At 41.5% G+C, this 15,942-nt stretch overlaps 1 protein-coding gene across 2 annotated transcripts in view; it reads left to right on the top strand.

The window, feature by feature from the left end:
• The window catches only part of NPFR (Neuropeptide F receptor), a 71,987-nt gene that overhangs the window by 38,727 nt on the left and 17,318 nt on the right, over nt 1–15,942 (top strand). For both annotated transcript variants that reach the window (XM_074106996.1, XM_074106997.1), the window contains exon 2: nt 8,656–8,862. In XM_074106996.1, coding sequence (XP_073963097.1) covers nt 8,656–8,862 — 207 coding nt within the window. The remainder of the gene's footprint in view (nt 1–8,655; nt 8,863–15,942) is intronic.

Genomic DNA, 15,942 nt, shown 5'->3' on the forward strand with positions numbered 1-15,942 from the left:
ACGTAACATTTACACGAATTTCGTAACATAACTCATTTCAGTTTATTAAGGAAATTCCAAAATAAAAGTCATATCAACACTTTGACGAGATCGTCATTCGTAAATGAGAGTGCGGTGTCTAGACACCGATCTATATCTGTCGAGTCAAAACATAAAACGACAGAAAAACGTGATTCTATGATTTCTTTTGAAACCATAAACATTTCTTTATGCTAGATCCAACCATTTTGCAAGCGTTGGCAAACACAGGTCGAAGCTGTATAACCTTGTGTTGTATATAATACCGTGTATACCGTGGAGCATAGGTACCACAATGGAATCTCTCTTCAGGCGGATACTTCACGATGATTGCGGATGATGATCAGTGATCCACCCACACCCAAATGAGGGTTTTCACAGAGGAAATATCGTTAGATGGCGTTAGTATCGTGAAATCCGTTTGACGTTTGCCTGCGATTCGCTCATTTAGTTATTTAACCAATCACGAGCAAACGTCAAACGGACCTCACAATACCCGCCATCTAGCGTTCGCCTTCGTGAAAATCCAATTGCATAACGAATTACAAGCTAGTATTGGTGAATATATATTCGTACATCTACTTCGTACTTTTTTATAACGAGCAATAAAAATTATAAAATATTCATTAATACCTACATATTTGTATCCACTAATATTATAGATGCGAAAGTATATAAGTATGGTTTATTTGTTTGTTAGCTCATTACGTTTTAACCGCTGAACCGATTTAAATGCGATTCGGTATACAGATAGTTTGAGTCCCGGAAAATTGTATAGTTCTCGCGGGATAGTGATAAACAAATTCTACCGCAGACGGAGTCGCGTGCAACAGGCTAGTTCTTATATAAATATTACCTATGTATAGGTACACTCAGCAGCATTAATATCTGCCGTAGCGGAGCGTGTAAAAATATCTGGCACGTCCTTCCGGCCCTAAAATAGGGTCGTAGATATTTATGCACGATTGTTGGTGGCAATTATCGCCCTGAGAATGTCGTTGGTTGACTGTTGATGAAACGTACGTGCGCACCCTGCGTCGCTTACGTCTTTTCCCGGACAGAATGCTGCCTCGTGGTTTCGAAGGGCAGGCCGCGCCTTGGTCTTCGCTTATGATGATGATGCCGATGTGAAGGAGACCCTCTCCCGAGCCACTGGGATCGGTGTGGACAGCTGCCGCCTCCTGTAGCCAGCTGCCGCCGGTTTCTTGTGGTGGGTTGAGGTTAAGTCGATGAAATTAAACCGCGATTGAGTTCATTCACATTATTTTCACGTTATGACACGTAGAATGCATATTTTACAAATATGATTAAGATGACCATGATCAAAAATGAGATCATGTTCAAAAATGATGACCTTAGATTACTTTAACTGACACTGAGAGCTCCGCTCTGACCCCGAGATCGTTATTGACGTGCAACGTCTCTCAATGACTCTGAATGACTGCCCTGTCTATAGACATACATAGGCTGTCAAAAACAATAATAACTGATTTAAGGGTCTATCACACATTTCCATAAAGTGACTTCTACACGACACGACCTACTATGTTACGTTTTGCGTAAACACTTGTTGTGTCAGATATATGGTGCTGGTGACTGTACTTAGGTATATTTGAGAATGATGTCAGATAACCTTAACTCGGGAAATCACTTGGCATCTTACAAATATGCCCAGGTGCTCGGACCACCCACTTGTTAGAAGAAAATAAAACCGACTATAAAATGTATTTCTGTAAAACTTTAGTCGCAATTTTAGATTTAAGTGTCGTATAAAATTCAACTAAATGTTATAAAACTAAAACGCTGGCAATTGATTCAAAATGAGATATTTGACACTATACTTTTTGCCGCATTATTAAACTTCGATAATAACTTCGTTTTTCATTTAAAAATTGCGTACGCTTGCACACTCGGCCACTTTTTTATCGTTATCTTTAAAAAAAAACTATAGTACGAATGCCAATTCTGTATTATGTTAATGTGTACTCGTATTGTGATACTAAAGCGGCAATTACACTGCGTCGTTCACCTAATGCGGTCGCCGAATTTGTTTCAAACTACTTCGGCGAACGAACGTCGTCTTTACATTAGTCGGTCCGTCTACTGCGGCGGCCATATTAAGGCGGTGGCGCTGTCGCTCGCCGAATGCGGCCGACTAACGTGTTCTTTACACTTCTGCGGTCGCCGCATGCAGCATGCGGCAAACGACTTAGTGTACTTAATTGCCGCTTGATGTTTGACACAACCAGTTGAACGAAAGCTCAAGTATGCATCCTTAAATCAATCAAGGTGAAGGAAAACATCGTTAGGGCACAAACTTGCGAAGCAATACATTGATTAAGCAAAGTTCCCAGTCCGCACTGGGCCTGCGTGGGAACTTCGGCCCCGGCCCTCGCAGAATGAGAGGAAGCCTGTGCCCAGCCGTGGACGTATATAGGCCAAAATTATGATGATATACGGCTTTATATTCTAACTAATTCACGCAGCTTTTATTATACGTCTAACCTTCCTTGTCCGGCCAAGTATTCAAATTTACATTTTTCTCACCCAATTTCAGAGGCTTAACGTATTTAGCCCGCAGCTTTATTTCATCCCATATTGCCATAATGATTTATTACCGAAATCCTGACGCTGCAGACATTATGGGGAATTTCCGATAATCGATGGACTTAAGAGATTTTCGGAAGTATCTGATACGCGGGACTTCAAAGCGGGTTCTGTCGGTAAACAAAATTAACGCGAATTTAATCTGATTAACAGAGTATCGGTGTACCAGGCTCAAAGTGAGGGCTTGATCTACAATCTGCTAACATATTAATGCCATCTAGCGTCTGGTGGAATTATCATCTATTAGTGCCATCTATGTTTGAATTAACATGGATTAATGCTATCTAGCATTCTGGAGGAATTAACATCTATAGGCACTTTTAATGTCGTTACGTTCAGTCACAGGCCTCCTCCCAGGTTTAGAGAATTTGAGACAAGAATCATCGTCCTGGTTTATATACTTAGGTACGTGCCACTTGAACACGCAGGCCTCCTCTCATAATGAGAGGGCTTGGGTTGTAATTTTCACTTGGACCCAATGTGTATAGGTTGCAAGCATTTATCCGATCGTGTAGGTACGTATCGAAACCTCCAAAAGCTTAAGTAAACATTAAAGGTAATTCTTTGTGTATAAAACATGTTTGTACTCCATCAATTATAAGACTTTCAAATATTACTTACCATTAAGAATTATTAACTGTGATAAGAACACATTAAAAAAACGACCAAATGTGAGTCAAATTCACGTACCGAGGGATCCATATAAACTTATAGGTATCCATCAATATCCAGTGAATATACAATGGGACCCACTCAAGATCGAATATTATTATTATTTATATCATCTTGTATGATAATGGAAAGGATTTTTTTTCGAAATGGATCACAAATTGAAGATACCACTCAGTATAACAAGAAAGTGCTATAAATTACAAGCTTTTATTTATCTTCCCCTGGTTGTTGTTGGTCTTTACGTTGGGTCAAATCTTATGCAAGTTCACTTTGTCCCACATTTAGTGGTCGGATAATTTGGTTAACATTATGTATAAGTAGATAATAATGCAAGTAGAACAATAAAAGTTTGTATTAAAAATTTAATTTTTAACAGAAACTTATTGCTCGCAAACTTAATTTTTCGTAGGGATCCCTAAAATCATCACAGTGGATCCTTTTTAATGCCACTTAGTGTGAACGAAGCTACAGGCTGATATTATAGAGAATTATTAAAATTTTCATGCATTCCACGAGTTGCTCTGGCTAGCGGAGTTTTTACTCGCCACTATTTTGTTTTTCACTAGTTGTTTTATTGGAAAATTACTCTATTGGTTAATCTTCTGTAGACTATAAACGTCGCACTGGTGGACAAAGTATAGCAGCTTGTACACACACTGACAGCGTGCTATATTAGAATAAAATTGATTTGACCAAATGAAACATTTGCAAAACGACACATTTGTAAAAAAAATGGCATAACGAAAGGATACCATCCGTAAAGAACGAGTTCTTTTTCTTAAATTTAACATCTACGCTCTAGTCGGTAGTGTAATCACCACCCGCACTGTCTTTGACCAGCTGTTTGACTACCTGATACGACAAGACACCCACTTTTTCCTTCACCTGGAAAATAGGTCAACTTGGTCTTCCTCTGCCTCGTCTTCCTTCTACTTTTCCTTCCAGCAGATTTAGAAAGATATTGCCGTGTCGTATTAGTTCGCTGAAGTGGCATTGGGCTGGCCTCGTCTGTCGCAGGACCGATGAACGGTGGAGTAGAAGAGTCCTCGAATGGAGACCACGGACGGGAAAACGTAGTGTAGGGGGTCCTGAGGCACGGTGGACGGACGACCTTAAGAGGGTCGCTGGCGGGGGATGGATGCGTGGGGCTCAAGACAGAGTGTTGTATGGAAGTCAATGTCCAGCAGTGGACTGCTGTGGGCTGATGTTGATGATTAATTTAACATAACAGGCCTTGGCATCTTTTACTGATGATTCAAGTAGCATCACGATGACCTTCTTGCGCTCGCGACTAAAAAGGCCGATTCGGGATGAGATCCCCCGGCCACACTCGCGACAAGTATACTCACCCCCAGGTGGTCGAGGGTAGGTGGCCTGCATTTGACGCCTCATGCGCTTTTACCTAACCTTGTGGAACCAGTCTTCATCATGCATTGCCTGACCTGTGCGAACAAGGTCCCGCCACCCGCTACGATCTTCAGCTCCTCCCATTGGTTGCTAGGGATTTTAAATGCAACCATGTCGCGCTTAGCGGAATCAAGTAACCTATAGGTAGAGCATTTAAGCCTCGCCCATGACCTAAATTCTGGTAGACGCCACTTTATCACGCCTGTCCCATATACTTACGTAACTATGTACAATGTAAATGATCCATCCTTTGTAACGATTTCCAATCGCGCCAAACCAACAACGTAAGGCGTTGATTTTCACATCATTTTTGTTACGTTTGTTACCGTGTTGTTACGGTTCTCTTATCTAAAATCCAAAATGGGGAAAACCACTGGGGGTGAAAAGTTCTCGAGTGGCTACCATGAACTGGAATACGAAGCATTGGCCTTCCACTAGGTAGACTGATGCCATTGCAAGAGTTACGGTCAACCCAGTGGATGCAAGTGGTAAGTTGTCGTTCATTGTGACGTTCTAAGGAGGAGGCTTTCTTCAACAGTAGATGACATCCGGCTAATGATAATAATAGTAATGATGATTATCATCATCTCCAGCAATCAGACTGATGGGGGTTGGAATAAGAGGGTTAGAGCTGAAAACCCAATGGGATAATTTACGCACATGATTGAATTGCCGCGCAAGTGTATTCGTGTTTTATCGAGATGTTTACCATCAAAAAAACGTAACTTTTGTTAGTGCCAAGAAAGTTGCTACCACTGCCAGCGAAATGGATGTGTAAAAAAAGCTTTGAAGAATCCTATAAGTATATGCAGTACTGAGCTATGTAGGCTTTACAACTCAACGAATAGTAGTCGATAAAAAACTATGAAATTTTCTGGATTAAAAACTATCCTATAATATGTCCTTCCCTGGGACTCAAACTATCTGTATACAGATAGAATTTCATCTAAATCGGTTTTGCGGGCTAGATGTGATGAAGTAACAAACAAACAAACAGACTAACGAACTTTCGCATTTATAACATTAGTAGGATTTATCGCATGAAAATACGAAAACTGTGATAAAAAAACCGTAGATACAGTCACCAGCATTAATATCTGCCACAGCGGAGCGTGCAAAAATATCTGACACGTCCTTCCGGCCCTAAAAATAGAGTCGTATCAGATATTTATGCAAGCTTGTATACTGGTGCTGGTGACTGTACAGGTTTGACCTGTGGCCTCTCAAGCAGAGGACTTTTGGAAAGTCTAGACTGTGTGCGTCTACAATGCCTTTATGCCTTTAGATTATAGATCCTTTCAAGAAATTCCTTTCAGCTTTTGTATTGGTGAAGGATTCTTCACTTGTTAATGGGTTTACTGTAGCGCATGAGGATGTTAATCGAGGGTAACGTGTATTCAAAAGAGGCCTTGTACCTACCTGGCTTGGCCTTGTACCTAGCTTCGGACTTTTTGTAGTGAAAGTACCTTCATAACTTCATAACAGTACCTTGTCTCTTCATTCTTGAAGTGGCTTTGTTTGTTCGAACCAATTATAATTTATTTAAGAGGGTATCCAAAGTGTCTGAGAGGAATATCCATCGCACCCATGACGTCTGCTCGGTAATAGCACGCACCGCACTAATGCGGAAAAGCGTATTCTGCTTAGCAAGCAAAATTTATAACAAAGTACCTATTGCCTTGAGATTGCTGCCACTGCAGGAATTTAAGAATAAGCTCTCTAAATTTTTAATTTCTAAATGCTATTATTCAATTTCAGACTTTTTTACAGACAATTTAAATTAAATAATTAGTTTTTATTAGCATTGACATACTTAAAATCTCTTTTTTTATATTTTAATTATTTCTTTTTTTGTATAGGTACCTATAATATTATTTTATTTTAATCCTAGTTTTATTTTTAATTTTAATTTAATTTTAATTTCATCTTTGATTATTGTACGCCTACCGGCAAAACATAATGTTCCATGCCAAATTTTTCCACCACTGTAATCAGTTATACATATGTTTACAAATAAATCACTTTGACTTTGACTTTGACTTTGACTTCATTTGTTCGGCGCTACGTCACGAGCTGTAGGGTCCTTTTGAGTTCATTTTTGTTACACCATCTCTACGCTAGTCTATGCTACTGCAGATTATACACGAGTTACTTTCAAGAAATAACGTCAGATTTTGACGAAGATTTTTCAAATGAAAATTAAATATTGAAAACAAGTGAATTTTGGTAAAAAAAGAGATTAGACGTCTAGTTAAAAGACACAAATGTGTTATTTATTCGATCTAGTGGGTGTTTATGCAAAAATTTTGATGAAATCAGTTTGTTTACACTTTCCATAAATTGGATTGGCATAACGTATAGGCACATCATTATTTACTTGAACAACTCTTAGGCTTAGGCATAATCATGAAATAGTAGCGTTACAGATATTATAATCTATTACTAGGGCCAGGACGTGTCAGATATTTTTGCACGCTACGCTGTGGCAGATATTAATGCTGAGTGACTGTACTATGATACTCATGGTCAAAGGCATCCTGTATAGCTGTTATAAGTATAATAAGTAATAAGTAAAGTTAGCGTGATACCACTCACAATTACATCCAAAAACATTATGGCCGACACTCGCTTCTCGAAGTATTCAGAACTTTCTGCACAAGGAAATAACACTATGCGAGAAATTACTGTCGTCGACGCTCACGTCCCAAGAACGTCTACACACGTGACCAGCGACATAACCAGCAATTCTGTATACATTGCGTGTGTTGCCTACCAACTGATATGCGGCAAGGCAGTGAACTCAGCAGTGAACGGAGCATTCGCCCGAACGCTGCCAGTGACGCGTAATCATAGTGGGCCGTCACTTTGCTAAAGTTGGGTGACATTTTGGTTGGATAGTTTGTTTGATGAGGTTATGTTTTGTTTACGACGATTTCGGAAAGGCATGTGTTGGGAAGCGAAAGGTTAAAAGTACGTTGAAGATGCTTTAAATTATAGAGCTTCGATAAACCTCAGTTGATTAGCGGAGAATCAGTGTAGATCGCACAATCGTGGAGATCGTGAGCTTGATTCGTGGGCACTACACGCACCGAAAAATTGATTCGTCGGTAAAAAAAAATCCTGAGACGTTAGATAAAGACCGAAGAATTTCGTAATTGTGTAAATTATAAAATAGGCAATAAGCACCCCTTACTACTCGATATGTATGTGGGAACCACAGCCTAAGCCCTCTCGTTCTGAGAGGAGGCCTGTGCCCAGCAGTGGGACTTATATAGACTGGGATGAATCCGCGACACCAACACAGCCGGCGATGAGAATACCGTCGCCGTCGCGTTTCCCGCCGCCAGCCCATCTGCCGCCGCCGTTTGCCGCTACAAACAAGCGGCGACTGTCGCCTTCCCCGTCATCGGATGGACTACTCGATATGCGATAAAAGAACTATTCGATTGTCACTGTTGTACGACGAGTATTCGAGTGTAGTTTTGGGAATCGCAAGAGATGTTGTCTTCATTGAAGATAAAATGTCACAGCAGTTCAGTCAAAATTCACCTCAAATTGAGATGCCTGAATCAACTACAGTCCAAATCCCGATCCTTGAACAGTCAGTTTCACCACCAGATATCCATCCATCTGACATCCATCTGAAATCCAGACACCTGTGTCAGTTCAGCTCGAACCTCAACCTCTGCAATTAGTTCTCAACCTGTTCCTGAACCTGAACCAGAAGCCATACAACCCCAAGCAACAGGTCAAGAGACAGGCATCCTCCTGCGCGGTATGTTTGTATAGTGCAGATGTCTTCAGAAAAATCGGCGAAAAATATTAGGTGCCTTTAAATACACACTTTCTTTATTTTTTCGCCTTTCTTCACATGCACATCGGAATAGGATTTCCAATTATGTATAAACAATATAGAAATCGCTCCTTAAATGCTTCTTTTCTTTGTTACAGCGGCTGGAAGCCAGCATGAACCTGACGTTAAACGCGTCAGCAAAATGGCTACTGGAGGCGTCCAAAGGCGTGCAAAACCCCAACACCTTAATAGAGAAGTTTTCGCAAAACAGAACAGTCGATGAGCCAACGAGAGGTCTCCTCCTGACGTTCTATGGCATCCTGGTAGTCATCGGAGCTGCGGGAAACGCGCTGGTTGTTATTTCTGTAAGTTTTTAATCATTATAATGATCCCGATAAGCGCCGATATATTAATTTTATCAAGGGACTGTTTCACCTCACCACCCATTGATTAATTTTATTTGACGGATTAACGTGATGAGCGACTATACTGAGCTGGGACTGTTCAGCGATTTCGCAAAGACTTGCTTTTTACCCGACTGCCGAAGAAGAAGGGTTATGTATTTGACGCGTATGTATGTATGTCTATTCCTATGTCCTCTCGTAACTGCTCAACGGCTGAACCTATTTTGATAAGTGGTACGTCATTGGATTCGTCTTGATGACGCGAGCGACACTGGGTACACGAAATTCTTGAGAAATCAAAATGGTGGATTTTTGGCGCCAAATTGTAAGTTTTCAAAAAATGATTTTTATTCAAACCTATAAGATTGGGTATGAAATGAAAGCTAATAACTAGCCATTATAAATGTATATGGGTTATAATAGTTTTAATCTACCATTTTCACAGAACTATTAAAAAAGTGCGAAATAAAACAATAAATTTAAAAAATCAAAAAACCCGACTCGCCTTACCCCGACCCGCTTAAAAATTCTTACCTAATGGGTCCCAACTGTTGAACTTTAAGTTAGCTACTTAACAAAGTTCTAGCCCGCTAGACTTGTTTTCTTCTTTTTAGTATTTTAAAGGTAGTGGGGTTTTTTGATTTTTTAATTTTATTGTTTTTTTAATTGTTTTATTTTTTACCTGTATGCTCCATGTGCTGTAAGTTTTTGCGAATAGTGAATTCTTCTTTCTGATGCCGTCTCCGTCTATTTGATCAAAAGAAACAGAGACGGCATCACATTTGAGAGTCAGATAATTTTAATAAATGGATGGTGAAACAGGGGTCTTAATATTATAAATCCGTGCCCCTGCCTGACCGCAGATCGGCTAGCGCAGCGTAGGACGTTTACCAACGCGTTAGACGGAAGACCTGGTGAAAGCCGCGGGTTCAAGGATTATTTTTGGACGGAATAGTGTTGTGTATAAAATAAAAATAAAAATTACCACACAATACTTAAATAATTTATGTGTATAATTGATTCTTAGGTTATTAATTACATACCCTGAAAATATCCGCACCTAATTTTGATATATTATCTGTTGAAAGCCGTTCAGCCATATAAGTTACGAAAGAATCTAATAAACAGACATACATACATACGCTCGAAAAACAAACCTCCTTCGAGCAGTTGGGTAATAAAAGGAGCTTTACAGGCCTGATGTAGGTTCATAAGTATGGATTGAGATAGCTATGTTAATGGTATGTAAATTTAAATTGAGTAATTCACAGTAAAGTTATGGACTGACATAATGATAGGCTAGATACATTTAAATATCGCGTTATCATTTCACGCCACGTTTAGTTCGGGGTATCTAATAGTACTTCAAAGTCAAAGTCAAAATATCTTTATTCAATTTAGGCTGTAACAAGCACTTATGAATGTCAAATAAATCTACCACCGGTTCGGAAAAACCTCTGTTGATTTCCGGCAAGAAACTCAACGAGGTATACAGCGTGTATTTTTGATACTTCCTCAAATTTTAAGGGTAGTCAGTGAAGGCCCTAATAATCACATCTTATTATGTTTTAGTAAATAATTTAGACTTATTATTTTCCTTACAAAACTAATTAGCACGCAATGTATCACTACGTGATACTACTTTGTTTTATCGCACTTGTTGACGTGACAGATGTCACAGAACGCTTCTCTCTCGCATCTCTCATCGCAGATAGATCTATTCAAATAAAACGCAATCATGCGCACCACTTATTTTTCTACATGTCTAAATTTATGCTCATTCGTTCAATTAATTTATTTCAATGTACAGGCAACTTACCAAAAGATAGATATAAAGTTGTAACGAGGCGAATAAAGACTTATTTAGCTTTCATGATTTTCTCGTTTAAATATTTCTAGATGTTCTATTTGAAGTACTTAGGTACTATTTTCCTTTTAAAAATACCTATTTAGAAGCTGTCAACGTATCATATTAATCATTTATCACCATCCCAGCTTGTATACGTCCCACTGCTGGGTACAGGCCTCATCTCAGGTTAAGAGGGCTTGTGCCATAAATCCCGCGCGAGCTTAATGTTTGTTAAATGATTTCTGTGTTACGGCGGTGGGTTAGGTGGAAACTTTGATCGTGCTTTCGACCCATTGAGGCGTTTCAGCAGGCTGGAATACTGTTTCAGGCCGTTTCAGAGGACGCTCTATCACATATTATTTAAAAATTTCACCCAAGTTACCGTCGTTTTCAGGCGCCTGAAACATGTTTTCAGTCCGTTCAGGCCACCCTCTATCTGATGACGCCATAACCTAAAAACCGTTTTCAGGCGTTTTCAGGACCCCTTATGGGCCTCTCAAGTACATTTCAGTATATGGCGAAATTTTCCATAGGAGTGAAAGAGATAGCACGATTAGAAAGAGACAGCTATACTGAGAACATTCGAGAAGGTGTGTGACAAGGATAGCCTATATGTGTGAGAGAAACAGACTGATGATCCTGTTTCCGGAATATTCTAGTAACTGTGTGAGAGAGATAGCACATGAAAGAGACAGACACTCTACTCGTTTCCGGAACATTCGAGATGTAGGTATGACGTCCTAGCTGGACTGTTCTCGAACTTTGTGGACCGATTCACCGGGTGTATATAAGCCGGGTGAGGTTGCGGCGGAAGACAGTTTCGAATGCGATACCGAGCGATAAACATCGAAGAGAATCAAAGCGACTTGTAAGTGAGTTTTAGAGTGCGAGATTACTGTGAACAGTTTTTAAGTGTTTTGTAAAGTTAAGTAACAGTGTGAAAATAAATCCTTCTCTTATTCATCGGTGGGTTCCTGATTGAAAAGCACTTTTAACACCGATGAATAAGAGTAGGATTTATTTTCACACTGTTACTTAACTTTACAAAACACTTAAAAACAGTTCACAGTAATCTCGCACTCTAAAACTCACTTACAAGTCGCTTTGATTCTCTTCGATGTTTATCGCACGGTATCGCATTCGAAACTGTCTTCCGCCGCAACCTCACCCGGCTTATATACACCCGGTGAATCGGTCCACAAAGTTCGAGAACAGTCCAGCTAGGACGTCATACCTACATCTCGAATGTTCGGAAACGAGTAGAGTGTCTGTCTCTTTCATGTACTATCTCTCTCACACAGTTACTAGAATATTCCGGAAACAGGATCATCAGTCTGTTTCTCTCACACATATAGGCTATCCTTGTCACACACCTTCTCGAATGTTCTCAGTATAGCTGTCTCTTTCTAATCGTGCTATCTCTTTCACTCCTATGAAAAAATTTCGCCATATACTGAAATGTACTTGAGAGGCCCATAAGGGGTTCCTGAAAACGCCTGAAAACGGTTTTTTGGTTATGGGGCGATCAGAATAGAGGGTGGCCTGAAACGGACTGAAACATGTTTCAGGCGCCTGAAAACGACGGTAACTTGGGTGAAATTTTGATAAACTAATATGTGATAGAGCGTCCTCTGAAACGGCCTGAAACAGTATTCCAGCCTGCTGAAAACGCCTCCAATGGGTCGAAAAGCACGATCAAAGTTTCCACCTAACCCACCACCGTAACATTATATTTGTTATATTGTAATAAGTTTAAAAATGAAAAACAGAAGCCAAGAAAGTCGTGTATAATATATTTTTGTAATTTGCCGTATCTACAACTGTTGTGTACGAGCACAATGAAACACCGAGTTGGACTGAAGTTCGTTTATTTACGAAACGTGTCGGTACTTTTTATAAATCTACCCATCCAAAAAGTAGCATACATAACACTGTCCCCTTTTATATTAAACAAACAGCATTTATTTATGTTGCACATTACATAACTAAGAAAGTTACACATTGTATAATTTAAGTTAAAGGTTTTCTTGACAATTTTTTTTTATACGATTGTTATTTCTAGGCGGTAGGCACTTATGCTAATAATAGTTACCTACTACAAGTATGTACGTCACAATAAGAGAATGGTAATGGGTTAAACTTAGGTACGCTTTAATTTCTCTAGACACCGCACGGCAGCTCTACGGCGCAAGCGCTCCCTGGCTGCACGGGTGAGGCCGGAGGAGTCCCATATTCGTCCTCACCTTCTCCTTCCTTATCTTTTTGGTTGGTGCTAGATCCAATATCAATTGTGCCAGAATCGACTACGGCATCGTCCTCAGGTTTTGATTCGTAGACATTATCCTGATTAAGGCCGGACAAAGACAATCGTGGTGATTTTTTTATATGTAATTGGTCTACATGACGTTTTTGTACGCGGCCGTCATCAGTCCGGACCGTGTACGTCACCGGACCTTGGCGCTCGAGTACCTCGCCTTCGGCCACTTGTGGGCGCCGCGCGCGTAGTCCCGCACCAGCACCCTGTCGCCGTGCGCCGCCTCGCGCAGCGGCCCCTCGGCGCGGCGCTCGGCGGCCCGCTGCGCGGCATGCACCACGGCGGCCGCGTCGGGCCGCAGCAGGTCGAGGCGCCCGCGTAGCCGCCGCCCAATAGCGCCACCGCTGGCTCTCGCTTCGTCGTGCTGTGCTCTGTGTTTCTGTACGTGAACAAAAATCTACTGAGGGCCGTGCTATCATTTTCGTTTTCGAACACTGCTTTTTTGAGCACCCGCTTGATAGTACGTACCGCATTTTCTGCAGCCCATTACTCGCCGCGTGATATGGTGCCACTAATGTTTGTTTTATTCCGTTTCGTTTGAGATATAAGCCGAATTCCGCGGAAGCAAAGGGCGGACCGTTGTCGCTCACGATCTGTTTTGGTAAACCGAAACGCGCAAAAATTGCTCGAAGGCGTTCTATTATCACTGGAGCAGAAGTAGTTTTCACCTTTTCGACCTCGATCCATTTAGAATGAGCGTCGATTATAACTAAATAATAAAAATTATTAAAGGGCCCTAAGAAGTCCATATTTAATCTCGTCCACGGCTCTGTAGGCCACGGCCACGAGTGTAGCGGCGCGGGCGCGGGCGCGGCTCGCTGCGCGCGGCACGCGGCACACTGCTCCGCGACGCGTTCGATGTCCCCGTCCAGTGTCTCCCACCAGACGTAATTACGCGCAATCTGCTTCATTTTTACTATGCCAGGATGGCCACTATGTACCTCCTTCAATACGGTATCACGCAACGATTTCGGTATTATAATCCTGTAACCCCAAACCAGACAACCTTGGTCGATATGGATATTTTCTTTTCGACTCAGATACGGCTTTTCAGCTTCAATTTTTGAAGTCATAGGCCATCCGAACATAACGTATCCGTAAATTTTATTTAGCAATACGTCTTTTGCTAACTCTGTTTTAACCTCTTTAAAACTAAGAGGAAAATTTTCCTCCACAAAGTTTAAGTAGCTACATTCTTCATCTTCATTTTTTAGTTTCCCCTTAGGTACCTCCAACGGAAGACGAGAAAGAGCGTCCGCATGGCAGTTGCGCGCCGACCTTATAAATTCAATGTCGAAGTCGTACGCGGCCAACTTAACCGCGTACCGCTGCAGGCGGCTCGCCGCTGTAACCGGTATACCCTTGTTTTTTCCGAATATATAGCTGAGAGCCCTGTGGTCGGTGCGCAATATGAAGCGGCGGCCGTACACGTACTGATGGTGCTTGGAGACGCCGAACACTATCGCCAGCGCCTCCTTGTCGAGCTGCGAGTAGTTGCACTCGGCGGCGCTGAGCGTGCGCGAGGCACAGCACAGCGTGTGCTCCGCGCCGTCCGCGCCGCGCTGCGTCAGCACGGCACCCACGCCGTACGGGCTACTATCCACCGACAGGATCAGCGGCAGTGACGGGTCATAATGAGCTAGCACCGGAGAGCTACTTAACACTTTTTTAATTTTATTAAACGCTTCCTCACAAGTTTCGTCCCAATACCATTTTACATTTTTCTTTAATAGATTGTATAAAGGTTTTAGAATGTCGCTCATGTTGTTACAAAACTTTGCATAGAAGTTAACTAACCCCATGAAACTTTTCAATTGCGTGACGTTCTTGGGTGATGGGGCTTTCACTATAGCTGCTATTTTATTATCATCAGTATGTAACCCAAATTTATCAATTTTATAACCGAGGTAATTTACGCTATCTTGGAAAAATTTACATTTGGCAAAATTAATACGCAGACCGTTTTCTTTTAACCTTTGTAAAACGGCTCTTAAATTTTTCATGTGTGTCGCTTTGTCTTTCCCTGTTACACAAATATCGTCGGCGAACACAGCCGTGGACGGCAAACCACTCAACGTCTCCTCCATGATCTTCTGAAAATTTTCTGGAATACATTTGATACCAAAAGGCACGCGCCTATAAACAAACGTTCCGACGTGAGTGGTGATGGCCGTCATCGGCTGTGACGCCTCGTCAAGCACGCACTGTTGGAAGGCATTAGACAAGTCCAGCTTTGTATATTGTTCGCCCCCTCCTATTGATGCGAATAACTCTGCAATACGCGGTAGTGGGTAATGGAAGTCTTTAAGGCGGGGGTTAATTGTAATTTTGTAGTCGCCACATATACGTATGGCCCCACTCGCCTTTATAACGGGAACTATCGGAGTTCCATAATCAGACCGTTCTACCTTATAAATGACGCCCTCTCGCTGCAGCCGCGCCAGCTCCCGCTCCACGCGCTCGCGCAGCGCCAGCGGCAGCGCGCGCGCCTTCACAAACACTGGCGTGTCGTCCTTGAGGTGCAGCTGCAACCGCGATCTGAACGTGCCTAAGCCTTCGGCAAACACTTCGGGAAATTCCCGTCGGAGATTTTCAGACATTGAAATCACCTCACCGATATTAAAACAGTCAACTACGGCCAACTTTAATTGTTTAATCCACGTCCGCCCCATCAGCGGCGGCCCGCCGTTTTCGATCACATACAATTTAAGGTTGGCCGCACTTGCACAGTGCGACACTTTGACGTTCACATAACCTAAAGTCTCAATGACATCACCGGTATAAGATTTTAAACATAACATCTTATTGTGTATAGGCAACTGTGAAAAATGTTTATCATAAAAATCTTTAGAGATGGCAGATATCTTACTGCCGGTAT

This window comes from Choristoneura fumiferana, chromosome 25, assembly GCF_025370935.1.
Source record: "Choristoneura fumiferana chromosome 25, NRCan_CFum_1, whole genome shotgun sequence".
In the NCBI taxonomy this organism is placed as follows: Eukaryota; Metazoa; Arthropoda; class Insecta; order Lepidoptera; family Tortricidae; genus Choristoneura; species Choristoneura fumiferana.